Below are 15751 nucleotides of genomic sequence, written 5' to 3'. Positions count from 1 at the left end.
CAGTAGCAAAGTGTTTTCTCCCTGTCAGCTTTCTTTCCCAAACGATGGAAGAGTCCTAGGCCGGGCCAGCTGGTGGGGATGAAAAAATCCAGTGTAAAGAGCAGCAGACGATGGTGATTGATAACTAGAGGCACTGGATGCTTTGGGGGGGAGGAGGAAAGTCCCAGTAAGGATCTCCGATTTCCTGAGCTATTGATGACGACAGCCTATGGACTCCTTGGAATGGTGGCGGTAATTACAGTGGTCAGCAGCACGTTAAAATCTTTGTGGATTTTTGTATTATTATTTATAGGAGACAATTTAACCACGTTTGTTCTGGAATTTCCTATTCATTCCAAGTTTTCTCTCCCACCACTGCGACACAAAACCAGCTCTCACCGCTTTCTCTCCTGGAAAGTTTCTGGTGTTAGTTGGTGGTAACTTCTTTTATTGAAATGATAATGATTCTTTTGGATTGTGGAGCTTCAGAGGGTGAGGATGGCTGTGAGTGTATTTTAGTTGTCACGAAAACGAAGAGAGTAAGATGCAGATATAAATAGGAAAGAAAAACGTCCAACAGTCCATAAGGAGGTACATCTGCGAGCTGATACCTGCTTTCACCAGTCTCAGTGAAGTCATAATTCACAAGTAGCCAAGGTGCCTTTTGGGTACAAACCCCCTTATTCGAACTCTTAGGCACTCAAAATAGAATTACTGGATTGCAAAATCAACTTCTTCATCGTGGTCCTAAGAAACACTGGAGCACCAAATGCCAGCGCAAAGGTGGCAGACATTTTCAAAGACAGTGTAGTTACACCTAGTTGGAGGGTACGATATGTTTTTACACTTCATTACTTTTTATTTCCCTATTAATAAAACGGGTGTGCGGGGGGGTGCGTGTTACAGATCATCTTCCCGCAGATGCCTCTGAGAGGGAGCAGTTTTTGTGCTTCACTGAGCCGAGGGTGCTGGGCTGGATTCCTCGTGGAATGCAGCCAGGGCTGTTGTACGCTTTAAAAATGAATCCCCTCGTTTTTCCTGTGGGATATATTTAGAAAACGAAATTTGTGTCGACTTCAAACTTTCTTGCTTGTGCGGAAGCGGGGATTCTGCTGGAGCTGGAGCATCCCGCGGGTGAGAACGGCGGGAGCTTGGCCCTTACGAGAGCGACTCCTAAAGCCGGAGACATGTTACAAATGTTCGGAGTGACTAAGCTGATGTCTGCCTAGTGCTATCTCCTGACGCTGCTGGCTTTATTTAATTTCACATTGCTAGCAGGGTACAGTTTTTTTTCCATAAGAGGGACAAAAAGCCAGGGGAAAGGCTTTCTCATGGCTGTTCAGTAGGCATGCGAAGATTTGGGTTCTGTTTGTAAGTACGTAAAGAAAAGGAAAGCTTTTGCAATAAAAGATTACCCACAAAATAACTAAGCAGCATTGTGATGATAAGAGCCAGGACAAGCTTTTAATCAAAACCATTTGCTTTGCAGGAAAGAAATAAACATGTTTACATGGGGAGATGGTCTTTGCGCCTCCCCAGACCACGTTCTGCTCCTCTTCACACTCCTGTAACATGGGGACATTCCCAGGAAAGTACGGAGAATTTTCCTGGATTTTTAGTGAAGTAATTAACAGCAGAATCTGGACCTCTGAATGGGTATTTCTTCCCCATTTTACACATCAAAATGCTGCTATTTAGAAAGAGATTAGTTGAGTCATTTCTTTAACTATATTTCAATTGTGAAACCAATTTTCAAATGTAAAATAATGTAAGCCAGTTTTCTTTGTATTTATTCTTACTTGATAGGTATTTGAAAAGCATAGAAGAGCCTTGATTGACTGAGATAATTGTGTTTCTAAAGAACGTCTGGAAAATAATGGTAGAAAAAGGATATGATTCGCTAAATGCGTCTGGAAAATGATACGTGACTTCGGTTTTATTTTTTTCCTGTTGCTACCGCTGCCTTCATGGGGCAAACACCGCAGCAGTTCAGCTGCTCTGAGTCAGGAGACTGGAATATTAAACAGAGTATATGTAATAAATATCATAGCCATGAGCTTGCTCTCAGGATGATAGCTGCTGCTTTTGTCTGTGTTACGTATATTGGAAAAAGGAAGGACTAACAGGAGCTACAGGGATGGAAAAAATCGGGCCTCTGGTTAATAAGCCAGTCTTACATGTGTGTGTGTGTAATGGAGATGCTTTATATGTATTTTATATACACGTTCTGTGACTCTGTTCAGGATCCCTAGGTATGTAATAGAGTGCCCTAAAAAGAGGGAATCAAAAGCAATGTGGCTTAGCTGAAACAAAGGGAAGGCAACTCCGGAGGAGGAAAACAGCTGAACAAAAGCGAAACGTGCGGCCCCGTTCTGGCCAGAAATGCAGGAGGCCAAAGTTTTGCGTGTTCGCTGCTCCCTGCGCCGGCCAGACGCACGGACAGCTCTGAGGCTTGTCTTAGACCAACAGTAGGTAGAAATATTTGCCGCCTTATTTCATTGGATTTCTCGCAGAGTTAACTGTTTGCAAGACAGGGACGTAAAGCAACCGCTTTTCAGCTCGTTTGGAATTGTCTTTGTGCGTCGCTCCCGCTGCACACCGATGCCATTAGCGGGTGTGTTTTTTGATCTTTAGGTAAACACTGCAGCTGCTCTCTCAGTTCTCTAATGCTCTTTTTTCCCTAAAGTACAGCCGTGTTGCCGCAGTGAAGCTAAGATAAATAGTAGGCATAGCTCATGCAGCAGGTAAACAGTGCTGTTTCTTATGAAAGATACCGAAATAATGAGGTAATACTGGGCCCTACTTTTCTCACTTTGACGTGTTTCGTCTCCATCTCTTGCCTGACATTGCAAACACACAATTACCACATTGTTCCCGAGCTGCCTCTGTCTCAGGAGCGCTTTTTCTCCGGGAAAAGATGTGCAGCTTCGCTGACGTTGTGCCGCGCTTGGGGCAAGATCCGCCTCTGAGTGCGGCCGTGTGTTGCGGTTCTGCGTTATCCATACTTTCCGTGGTCGTACCAAACGCGGGGTTTCGAGCTGCAGGACGCTCGAGCCAGCGCCTGCTTTCTCCGAGTCCGAGTTCGCATCCACGGAAGCCGTTAGAGAGCAGATCCGTGTGCCGAGCCCAGACTGGAAAAGGGGTCCTCTGGGGTTTTTTTAACTTTCCTTTTTTCCTCCTTTCTTTACTTCCCTGTGCCTAGAGTAATTTTGATAAAAATCAAGAAATGTCATCTTTTCAATTGGCTGTGAGAGCATTACCCAAACCCTAGTTATATTCTTAACTATTTTGTGTTAAATAAAACTGGTAATTAGGCGAGGTGCCCCTTTTATTGTGAGAAATAAGCAACAATAACTTGTGGGATTTTTATATAAATGATGAACATAAATGATTTATGAATGTAGGTGTTCTGATGGATTAATAAATCTGATCTTTCTCGGTGCACAACAAATAAAAAAGGAAAGGAAACACAGCAGTAGTTTTAATTAATTCAGACCATCAGTAGCATGATTGCAAGATGAAGTTAATTATTATAATGAAATGTTTGATGAAATTAATGTGACTCCAGCAGAATACAACTTTTCACTAATCATTAATGAAGCTTGTACTGTATTTCTTGAAAGACTGTAACAGTCTTGTTTTTAGGTACAAGCAGCTACTTTGTTCTGCGAAGGAACAGGAGGGGTGAAGGAGTTAAAGATAATGACACGGTGGCAATGTTAGCCGTTTAGAATTATAATTCTGAAGGATTTATCCAGTGTAAAATTTGTGAATGTATCTGCGAACTAGGTGTACCTTTTAGATGTGGTTTGTATTTTAGTGCTCATTTGGTTTTGGATTACTAGCTGGAAGAGAAACCTCCTTTAATAGCTTTTTTGAGTTCTTCTCTTTTTTCTCTAGCCAGCTGCAAGTGATGGCGCATTATGAGTTCTGTTTTACCCAGTCAAGCCCCAAGCTCTCTGCTTATTCCTAGTCTTTCTTTTGATTTTTTTTTTTTTTAGGCAGTTTTGCCATTAAACTCAGCGTGGTTTGGTCCTGGGAAAAGCTTTTCTTGAACAAGCAGGCAAGAGAGTTGAAGTGCAAATCTAAAAAAAAAAAAATAAAAAAAAAAATAAATAAAAAGGAGTATTTTATCCCACTTGTAGTTTGCAGTGGAATCCATAGAAATGTAACTATCCAATCCAAGTGCAATCTGTCAGAAATATGTTCACCGCCGTCCATCTGGACGTGAGCCTGTGTCTTGCTGTCGGGTCAGGATTTTTCAGCGGGGGATCCCGAAGCGCTGCACGGCGAGATGCTGGGACCCTTCCAGCCACCCGGGTCCCTTTTCCTGGCTGTACAGCGGCGAGACGACGTGCGGGGTGAGGCTGGATGTATCTCCAGTGGAAGAACTGGTTACAAACCAGTGGAAAATGGTGATGAAGATTATGCTAAGGATTCTGGCAAGTGGCAAGGATGGGTTTCTGCGCAGTTTGGTGTATCTTGTAAATGACAAGCAGTTAGATTTCATTTCTCTTCTTAAACGCCGGGGTTTGTGACCGTGTCACTGCTGCCGGTTTGAAACTCTCAGTAAGAGATTTCACGGCCTTTTCTGCCGGGCAATGTTAATCCGTTTGTACACAAGGTATTAATATTTCAGTTAATTTGCGGGTGCAGTCGCGGGGAGGTTCAGAGCATGCTTGGAGGAGGATAAACGGAGGCCAGGGGAGAAACCAGACACGTGGTGCCGATCTCGTTTTACCGAGCGGGTATTTTAAAGGCCGCCCCGCCGGGAGCCGCGTTACCCCGGGGCTGCGACGGCGGCCCAGCCCCTTCCCCGCCGGCCCCGGGGCGGCCGCGGCGGCACCCCCGTCCCGTCCCGTCCCGTCCCGTCCCGTCCCGTCCCGTCCCGTCCCGTCCCGTCCCTGCGAGGTGGGCCCGGCCCGGCCCGGCCCGGCAGGACGCGGCGGAGGAGCCGGGCGGCCGGCGGGGGATGGCGGCTGCCGCCGGAGCGGCCCGAGCCCGGGAGAGCCCACAGGTCAGGCGTCCCCCTCCTTCCCCGGGCGGCCCCCCCGGCCCGGCCCGCTCCGCCCCGCCGCGGCGGGGGCCGCGCTGCCGCCGGGCCAGGGAGGACCCCGCGGGCGCGGGGCCGTCGGCGGGCGGAGCCTGCCCCCTGCTGGGGCGGGCGGGGGCCGCGGCCGGACCCACTCCTGACCCCGCTCCCGGGCACCGGCGCCCGCTCCCGCGGACCGGCCCCGCTCCCGCTCCCGGCAAGTTTTCGCTCGGCCCGGGAGGAGCGTCGGGAGCGCGTTGTCCCGCAGCGGGACCTCTGCGGGATAAATAACGCCGTTCATAGGTGTATGGGCGCGGATACTTCAGCGATACAGTATCTGGGACAGGTATCTGGCTTGTGGTAGATGGTTGGTCTTATGTTTGGTTGTAACGTGGGGTGTTAATCTGCTGGGAGTTTCCTGAACTCAATCTGGAAGAAAAGTTCTGAGCGGTAACTGGATTCCGCCATACCCGCCGAACCCAGCGAGGCACTCCGGGGAGCGATGCCGCATCGCCGGCAAACGTTGGCAGCATCGGCCCTCGGGACGGAGCGGGTGAGTCGGGGCAGCCCGAGGCCTCGCGCTGCCCAGCGAAGGGAGGAAGGAGGAAAAATGCATCGCAGTGACACTATTAACCCAGCCCGTGCAGGCATTTAGGAGTTTTGGGTCTTTGTTCCCCATAAAAGGTAGATTGGCAGAGGCTGAGTGGCAGCTAATTTAGGGAATTGTTCTGGGTAAGGTGTAGGTGATATCCTGAAAAAGAATTTTACGTATTGCTGCTAAAGGTAGTGCTAATAAAACTTTGGGGTTAATAATTATTAGCTGTTGCATTCTCACAGTACTATTGTTAGAAGAGGACAGGGTCCAGCATACTCTAAAAATCTGTAAAACCTATGGAAGACACCAAGTCTCTTGGATTTCATGTAGTTCTGATCCTCCTCTTTGTCGGCCATGCAAACTCCAATCCCACTGTTATTTCCTTCTCCTGCTGTTTTTCGCGGCTTTCCCTGCGGAGGTCTCCATGAAACGCCCTCACAGTGGAAGCTGTTGAGCTCGGTCTCCACAGCCGGGACTGCCCCAGCCACCACCTTGCCTGGTACCCGCGAGCAGCGGGCCAATATGCAGACAGATTTCGTTCTCAGTCATCACAGGGAACCAGTAAGCGCTCTGCCTGCTAGTGCGAATAAGCCGAGCTCTGCCATGTTGTCAGAAGGAACAAGATGCCTGGGGTCCACCCGCGTGTGTCCCAGTTGTCACTGGACGTACTGTCGCGGTTTCTGTTTGGTTTGGGGGTAAAACAGTAAAGATGAGTGCGTGGTACCTATGAAAACACAGGCTGATATGTCGATGCCTCGCAAGTTTACACTTCGTTGCAGCTTGGATAAAGGGGATTTCTTTCTCATCGTGATATTGTCTAAGAAATGCATCCTTAGAGTAGTCTGAGAATTCATTTTGGTTCGGGAAACCTCTGTAAGGCCTAGGTAGGCTTTCAGCTATGTTCTGTGCCCTTTAAGCGGCGATGCACATGGGGCGTGCAGCTGGCAGGTGGTCTCTGCCCTTGTCTGAAGTCCGTTTCCATTTTGGTTTGCCCCCAGGTGCGTGGCAAAGGCCCGGTGACGGTGGGTGACCCGGGCTGCACCCGCTGCCCCTCCGGGGCCTGGGGTTAGACAGGAACTCTGGATGGGGGAAAACTCACCTGGAACGGTTCACATCTCGTCTTTAGGGGTCAGGTCCTCAGGCTGTAGGTGAGAAAAATCTACAGAATAATTCCGTGGAGATACGCTAATTCAGCTCTCTAACCATCAGGCCAGTTGTGGCTTAGAGAAGCAGAGGTTGAAATGCATCAGTGCCATCAGTCTGATCTTCCCTTCGCCATAACAAATACGCGAAGCTTATAAGAGGTAGGGAAAACCATGGGAAGATACTGTGTAATTTGAACAAGAGAGGCTGTTACTGTGAATACGACTTTATTGTCCAAGCCGCATGAAACACTGACACACATAGAGTAAAATAAAGGCAGAAAAAAAGAGCTCTCGGTAGCAATTATCACAGAAATCAAGTGACAGCCTCCCCTGTTAGCTGCAATAATTTGAGTTATTGGTTAAAATGTAAAATGCAAGTCTTTGCATATTTAACATGTCTCTCAATTTTTGTTTCTGATTCCCAGATCTATTATAAAGTTATTAAAGAAATTGAGCCAGGAGAAGAGCTCTTGGTGTATTTGAAGGAAGGTGGTTATTCACTTGGGAACATGGCGCCCAGCATGGAAGGTAAGGCCTCCTTTTGCTAGACAGGACCTTTTTGCACCTCTCACCAGCAAACCTAGGAACGTTGGGAACCTCAGTTAGTGCTGAACTGGGGCTAAAACCCGGTCCAGTACCTGCCCCTTCTGTAACTGTTAATATTTTGTGTTTATTTTCACTCTGTCTCTGGTAGGAGTAGCTGTCTGAGTCAATGATAGTAAGCGTTTATTAACCTCAAGGCACGCAACAGGTTCATTTCCTTCTCCTCTTTGAGGAACGTTGTGGTTTTGAATGTGACTGGAGGTGCCTTTTCAATCCCCAGGCTCATTGTGTTTCTTTGGGTGTAATAAAAATGGGCCAGACCATTCCAAGGCTTGCAAAACGCGGGTCTTTAGAGCTTTTGATTACACAGAAAAGGGGGATCCACGCAGGGCACGGAAGAGTCATCGCTAGAATTATTATTGCTAGACTAGGTATTATTGCTAGATACTATAGACACCTCGGAAACCCTGAAATGGTGCAGTGAAGGCCAAAAGAATGATGATTTTTAAAAGAAAGGTCAAGATTTTATTACTGCAGTGCCACTCCTCTCGCAGTGACAAGGGGCACAGCTCAGTAGGCGGCAGAGGGAGGAGTTTCCTTAACGCGTGTTGTGTGTGGAGCAGCCTGAAAGACGAAGCCTTACTCACCTCTTCGGATGTTAGCGTAACCCCTTTCCTCTAAACATCCTGCTGTTAATTCCCGAAGTGCAGTCATCACACAGACTGTCTAGGAGATGGCGATGCTTCCCAGCTTAAGTGAGGGTGTTCTAGTAAGCGCGGGCAAGGAGCAATGCGCTGGGATTTTTGGATTCTGTTCCTGCACCAGAACGGTGGTATGTGGAATTCAGGAGGACGTGTGGAGAGGGATGGGAAAAGAGAAAGAAAAGAGACTTTGAGTCCTTCTTCCTTTTTTATGTCATAAGAGAGCGCTGCAGAGACCCAGCCCTGTGTGGTGTACGCGGGGATCCCGGGGTGACATGAACTGGGGACTGGCAGAGTTGGGCTCTGTTTTCTAGGCCTCTCAGTTCCCTTGACGTTCGGTGACAGTGAAAGTTAGAGAACAACATCAAAGGTACATGGATTTTCTCGAGTGAGGAGATTACTAGGGCATATTACTGATGTCTTCTTCTGTTCAGTCATTGAACGGAGAGCCTCTTGCAGGTTTCACATCATTATTTGATGATGAATTTCTATAAATATATTCTCATCTACCGGTCATTTTTGAACTATCGTTTGGAAATACTGCTGTACGTAATTAATCCCTGAAATGTGAGTTGTCTCACCTGGACATCCTACAACACATTTGTTTTCTTTTACCTGTACGTGAATACGATTTTCAGATTCAAATTTGCAGTGAAGCTCTTTAAGAGGATACATGCGATATGCACAATTAGTTTGTAATATTCTGGAAAAAATGGGTAGTTTGAGGCTTAGAGCAGCTGAAAGCCGCCCTTTTGCCGAAGGCCCATGGGTGAGGTGATGGACGGGCGGTGCCGCGGCTGCCCTCTCGCCGAGATGTCAGGTTTGGGGTTATTTTTCGAGTGTTCTCCCAAAAAAAAAAAAAAAAGAGGTTAATAGTTTTCTTGAAGCCAGCACACAGAGATGAATAATTTCTGTATTCACAGTGATGGAGTTAACACGCACCTTTTTTTGATGTCAGGGAGAAAGCAGAAAGGAAACTCACCACTGTTTTGCATTTCTGTTTCGAATAGGCTTTTATTTGAACAGGCAGAAAGTGCTCCTTGTTTCCCACCTTTGTCATTATAACGTTTATCTGTGTCTTCCTGGTAACGTCTAGTGCTTTTGCCACATAATTGCTTTCAAATTATAATAGGCCAACATTAAATATTTGACTTCTTAATACTTTTTACTTTCAGTAATGCCATCTTCCTGCTGCCTCGCACCCCCATTTCGATTCTGAATTAACCAGAAAGAAAATGCAAAATTGTTCCACACAAAGATAATTATCATAAAAATCTTTTATCCAAACCCCAGCCAAACAGAGCAGACCCCTTATCACTGCAGGAATTTTGAGTAGGGCACTTGAACTCCTTTGAGATTCAAGTCTGGTAGATTAGCATGTAGATGCCACATAATTGTGTTCCCCTTGGTTTCTCTGAAAGCTATTAGGCACTGATTTATTTTTCTGTTACATTCCTGCTTTGTCCTGAGTGTTACTGATGGAACTTAAGATAGACACATATAACCATAGATTTGACAAACAAGACACAGAGAACAGGCAGCAATTTTTTTGTGACTGGATTTTTCTTTGCTTTTTATCCCCTTCTCCCTGTAAGATACTGAAGTAGTAACCTTTTGTGAAGGGCAGTATTTCCATTTGTGCTGCTTAAAGAAAGAAGAAAACTTTAATGAGAACTCGTTTTGAAGGGCAGTATTTTTATTTTTGGTGCTTAAAGAAGGGAAAAAAAAAAAAAATACTTTAATGAACCTGAAGTCTACAAACTGATATAAAGACACAAAATTCATACCAGGTTGTCTTAGTTGAGCCCTGCGCCTGCGTCGTTGCTCGGGTCTGCTTTTGCAGGGCGACGCTCCGGCCCTTGGTCCTTTCCCGCAGCGGTGTTCATTGAGCAGTCCCATCTCTAATCCCCGGAACTCCGGGCAGGGGGATGCCGGAGGAATGGGTGCTGGGTAGGGGTGTGGGATCATCAGCCGCTCTGCCAGCCAGGCAGTTCTTCCTCTCTTTGACCCCTCTGAGCATCAGAATAGTGTTTGCAGCCACCGGCGACGTGTATAACATGGAATTACAGGCTTTTAATCCTATTTTTGTCAGTTCTCCAATTCTTCTTCTCAACAAAAATTTCTTTTTCCAAACCCAAATATTCTGAAGCGCGTGCATTTCCTTTCTTATCATCCATCTTTTCTAGCTATGAAGAAGCTGTTGTGTTTGATGCTAGAAGAGGAGCGTTGTTGTTACTGAAGCACGAGCCTGTACAGAATAGATAGGTTTTTTTCAATTTAGTGATGTGCAAGGGCTAGATCTGTAAAAAATTGTGTAGCTCTGAAAGTATGCAAATACCAAAGCAAAATATGCACGTGCCTTAACTGAGCTGTCTTGTTTCTTACATTTCTTAATAAAAGTCTGATGGGGCAGCTCAGTAAACGTAGCTCTGCCGGCTTCTGCCAGCCGAGGACGGTGTTATTTCCCGTGTGCTTTGTGTGAGATCTGCAGTTCTGCTGGCAAAGGACAGGGAGAATTAGAAGCAAAATCTCTTCTCTATCAGTTATTACTGAGGCTGTTAGTGTATTTCATCTGTCTGTCTGTCTACCCACTCTGTAATCTCCCAGAAAGGACAAAAATGCGTTATTCTGGCTGATAACAACAGGTAGCGCTCTGTCAGGGTGTGCGCTCGCTGTGGGAGGGGGTGCTGGCAAGTTGTCCGTCTTCAGCCGGGTATATAATAAATTATTCTCCTTGGCTAGTTTTCCAAACTCAAAGAGGATTTCTGGTTCCTAGAAGATGGTTTGGGTGAAATAAGATACAATTAATCACGTAAATCTCAAACTGAACTTGGAAGAATTTAGTGTGGGTTGGCAGAAGGTATTTTGATGCGTTCTCTCTGAAGTCAACAAAAAAGAAAGCAAAAAAAAAAAAATCTCTGTCCTCCGTTCCAAGTTTTCAGGTCGGAGGAATTCCCAGTTTGAGCTGGAGAGGTGCTGGGAGTTTTGTAGGAGCTTCTTAAAGTGGAGGTACCAGGGAGTTCCCAGTTCGGGGCACTTTTGGTCACTTCTATAAAAAACCTTTCTCAGGTTGAGCCATCGCTGTATTTCCAGAAGCGCAAAGAGGGGAAACATGTGATTTGCGGGGTGAATTCTGAGGTAGAGGAGCAGCTTGCCAGAGCCGTTCCACGTTATCGGGAGTTACTGAGGGATTTATCCCGTTACTCCGCAGCTCAGTGGGTGCGTGAGTCAAGCGAACTCCCACCCCACGTACGTCTCCAGGATGCAAAAGCAGAACAAAAGTGAGGTCAGGGGCGTTAGTGCCGACGACACTCTGCGTACAGCTTGACGCCTGGGGCTCTGGAAACCCAGCGTTGCAGCAGGCGAACACTGTTTTCAGAGCTAGTGTGAATTCATTAGCGGTGAGGAGAGGCGGCATGATGAGATTATTGCCTCAGCCCGCGCAGTGCCTGCGTTCGGGACGCTTGATGCCGTCGGGCTTGGCTCTCCTCACCCGAGTTACGGACGTGTGGGGAGGGAAAAGGTACCTACGCACACCTCCTCCCGGCCCTCGGCCCCTCGCCTGCTGCTTCACACCAGGGACGCGTTTGGGCCGTAAACACGAGCAGATGAAATACTAAATTTTGCTGGGTAGCATTGTGTGCTTCATGCTGCTGTTACAAGTAAATGCAATAACAGGGACATAACATGATGCTGCAGTTCTTTTTTTTTCTTTTATCTTTTTTTCCTTTTTCCCCGTAAGTAGTAGTTTGGATTATTTTAATGGTAGGTTATACACGGTCTCTCGGTACCGCTAGGTAGTTTTTTTATATCTTGATTTCCAGGTTTCCTCCCCCAGGGACGCATGAGATACATACTGGTGCTGTTCTACGAGATGCTGATAAAGAGAATTTCTTGAAGGGGTAGAGCAGGGCCTGATCCCCCTCTCTGTGGGGCTGCTGATAGCAATTTCAGAGTGTACGATCTGTCAAAACTAGTTGAAATGGGAAAAATATGGGTATTTTCTTCCCTTAGGTCTCCTTTTTTAGTCGATATCCCCCTTCTTCCCCAAAGGAAAATGTTGACTTGCTGGATTTTATTTCTTCTTACGTCCCTCTCTTCTGCAGTTCAGGAAATCCCGAAGCATCTCTGTGTTTTATTCATTCCCTGTGTAAACTGGCTGCAGTACCACTGGCCGTGCGGCTTGGATACAGAGCAAGGCTTCGCTGATTGTGTCTTAGTGACATTTTCCTTTTTAGCTGTGTTTGACTCTTTCCAGTTCGTGGGCACGTCGAGACTTTCCGTGTAGGTGTGGACCACTTTGGGTTTCGGCTGCCCACGTACTCGCTGAGGCAGCTCGTGGGATCTTCTCTCTCTTAGTCACCGCAGAAGCAGGTCGCGGACTCCCCGAGGCGCGGGGGCACGGGTCAGAAACCACAGCCGGAGCTTAAACGGGCTGCACTGAGAGAGGTGGAGAAAGGAGATTATTGCCCGAGTGCAGGCGGGGAAGCAGCGGTCGCTGGGGTGACACTGCCTCTGCTCGCGTCCCGCTTTTAACAAAATCAACCCTGATTTATATAAAACACAACTTCAGGCCTTAAAGCACAGCCTGAGTGGCTGTAATTGTGCAAAACTTTGGGCGGGCAAGTGGCCGGGGTGCTTTAAACCGAGGGTTTGCTGAAAGGTTGCAGATTTTGAGAACGGCTCCTGGCGGAGGAGTGGCCCCGAGGATGCGAGTGACGACGTCTCGTCCCCTCGTCCCCTTTCCCGCAGAGCGGCAGCGCTCGGGGATGGACCAGCTCCATCACTGCCTTGGCTTTTGGCTGCATCCCTTAGAAAGGGTATTTCCACACTTCCCCCCGAGCTAATGCATTTTACCACAAGCTTTCCTTTCGAAAGTAAAGTTATCAGAACAAGAGAATAAAACTTAATAGGAAACAGCCCCGGAGCCCAGAGGAAAGGGTAGAGGAGGACAGGGAAATGCGGCAGCGGTGACTAAGTGGTGGCTCGGAAGCTTCTGTTTGGAGCTGGCTGCTGGGTGGAGAAACCCGGAGCGATCCCAACTCCCTCGCAGAGGTCGTTCTCCTGGAAAATTTACAGCTCAGAGCTGATTGTTTGGCTTGGCACCATGGTCAGGATGCTGCCTTGTAAACTTAATAATAGCTGCCCTCCTTTTAATTTGTTTGACCTTGACTACAATAATTTATTATGTGCATTAGATCTTTTTTTTTTTTTTTAAAAAAAAAAAAGGCAAAACAGCACAACAAAGAATTTGGCTCCCTTTCCTTTCTTCCGTGGTACTCTGGTTTTGAACTCCTCGGGTCTGATGGCGCACTGAGTGTCTGCAGTTGGGCAGGACGAGTTCAGAGGGTGACATTAGAAAGACGTTTTCTTAGAAAGAAGCTTCTCCAGGTTTGTGCTGTGGCGATTTGCTTTTCCCAGTGTCTGCCTTTACGAGTGTGGTTTGTTCCCTTTTTCCCTGGCAGCCCCTTTTGAGGAAAAGCTGGTTCATATTTTCAAAAAACCTCGTTGCAAACAAATGCAACGCTCCAGAAGCAGCCCCAGAATTTTGTGTATCTGCTAATTCTTGTAGGTGTCTCTGTCTCAGCAGAGGCCAGGACACAGAGAAAACAAGATTCTGGTTCTGTGATTTATTTTTTTTTTTCTTAATGCTTAAAGTGAAAGCAATCTGCTGGCACAGCCTACCTTGGTTTCTCTCTCCTGTCACTTGCAAATTTCCTTTTTGTTTCTTTGTCTGAGCGATCCTCACAGAATATTACGTTTTCTTTACGAGCCCAGTGTTGGGTAAAATAATGAGGCTTGTCTGAACGTCCCGATGCCCAGGCCAAAACCGTCTTCTCTGTCTGTTGTAGAAGAGCACACGTTTCGCTGCGAGGACTGCGATGAACTTTTCCAGTCGAAGCTCGACCTGCGGCGGCACAAGAAGTACGCCTGCACCGCCGTCAGCTCCCTCTACGAGACCCTGAATGACGAGATCAAGCAAGAAGGTCTTGGAGATGGCCAGGTCTATGAGTGCAAAGACTGCGAGAGGATGTTCCCCAATAAATACAGGTACCGGAAAACTGCCAGACCCTGCTCTGGCCTGCCCCGCTCCCTTCCTCCTGTGCCGGCCTGGCTGAGGATGGGAAACCTGGGAGCAAGGGGGGAGCAGGGCGGCTCAGGACACTGCGGGAATTCTCCTTCCCTTTCTCCATAGGCTTCAGGAAAGTCGTTTTTAGGATCCCTCAATGTCATTTGCTATTGGACAGTGTTTTATTTCACATTGATTTCATAGATTGGGATGCTTTTCGTTACCCACTGGTAGAAGCACCCACAGATTATTGGCAATATAAAGTTTAAATGAATTCCCTGCGAGTTTTTCAGGGCTGTGACAGGTTGATAGACCTGGTCAGTATCCTTGCAGCAACCGCTCCCGTGTGATCCGATTCCGAGGGAAAACAGTGCTATTACCTTCTGCCAATATTTGCATGAAGACTTCTTATATATATAATTCTTGGTCATTTGAGATCAGTGGGTATTAAGAGGCGTTGTTGTTCTAAGAACTCTTAACATGGTCAGGAGTTCCTGTTTGATCCTGCAGGAGCAGTTAAAAAAATTCTATTCCGATCAAATTTTTGCTTTAAATTTTTTTAAACAGAAAATGTCAATGAAAAAATTTAGTGTTCACCAAGCATTTTTGTAATAGAAATGTGAAAAGGAAAAAAAAGAAGATAGGATATTCTCCATCTCATATTTTCATTTGCAATAACCATTCAATTGTTGTTATAAGGCAACCCTAAAAAAGAATTAAACTTTTTTTAAAAAGGAAAAATTCTTTGTCCCAATAAGTTCTAACTGGAAAATTCAAGCATAAAGTAATGGTAATCAAATGCAGCTCTAAAGCAGAGATCTTTGAGATTTCTGATTTATTTGCAATGTGAGACTCAACTGGTTAAATATTAGGAGCCAGTTTTAAAGTCATTTTAGGATTGTGTTTATTTGCATCCTGAGCCTTTGACTCCTGGGCTGTGTTTTAAGCCTTTCTCCACAGCCGAAGGACTAGAGTTTTATCTGTTTACCGGAGGCTGAAGTTCTCTCATACTCACTTCACTTGACTTCTTAGATGAGCAAACACCACACAGAGCGAGCTTTGGTGTAGAACGATGAGAACTGGCGATCCTCTCTCGTGCTGTAGAAGTGGAGCAAAAGTGTTGAGCTTAAAGCCACTATAAGGGCTGTTTCATTTCAGTTAAAAATTCGAAAAGATGGTGGTTCACCAGCATTAGTCATTGCAAACTTAATGATCTTGTTACTTTCAGATTTTTTATCTAGGTGAATAAGTGAAGAAAAAAAAATCTATTTTGAAAAAAGTAGAGAAAGGTGAAAGGTAAAGAACATTTAAGTGGTTTATCTGTATTGAAAAGAGCTTGGCTCTTGGCTGTGTTGTGGGCGGTTTAAAAGTTGGTAATAGATCCTGTCTGCCAGTGATACCTGTGCCGTGGCTCTGTTAGCACAGTGTGATGTCTTTATTCCTCACCTTGTGTTTCTACCTTGGCTACTTTTGATTAGATACCGGGAGGCTGCAATTCGCTTAATTTTTTTTTACCTGACAAGAAAAGGAGAACTTCCTTTAAGTGTTTTAAATATTTGTGACTTTTAGTAGAAATTCCAGTTCTTTTATCTCTCTATCTGTGGATTAGAAACTTTCTTCTCTTTAGCTTCCAGCGCCCTGTAGTTTTTATGTTAATTTAGGAAATAGCCTTTTGAAATGTATATG

At 46.2% G+C, this 15751-nt stretch overlaps 1 protein-coding gene across 4 annotated transcripts in view; it reads left to right on the top strand.

Moving 5' to 3' along the window:
• PRDM16 (PR/SET domain 16) overlaps positions 1-15751 on the top strand; it is a 334663-nt gene that overhangs the window by 281064 nt on the left and 37848 nt on the right. For all 4 annotated transcript variants that reach the window (XM_063353750.1, XM_063353749.1, XM_063353752.1 and 1 more), the window contains 2 exons: positions 7177-7279; positions 13848-14046. In XM_063353750.1, coding sequence (XP_063209820.1) covers positions 7177-7279; positions 13848-14046 — 302 coding nt within the window. The remainder of the gene's footprint in view (positions 1-7176; positions 7280-13847; positions 14047-15751) is intronic.

Source organism: Chroicocephalus ridibundus, chromosome 16, assembly GCF_963924245.1.
Source record: "Chroicocephalus ridibundus chromosome 16, bChrRid1.1, whole genome shotgun sequence".
In the NCBI taxonomy this organism is placed as follows: domain Eukaryota; kingdom Metazoa; phylum Chordata; class Aves; order Charadriiformes; family Laridae; genus Chroicocephalus; species Chroicocephalus ridibundus.
The sequence above is the reverse complement of the archived record's forward strand: the minus strand, read 5'-3'. Positions and strand labels throughout refer to the sequence as shown.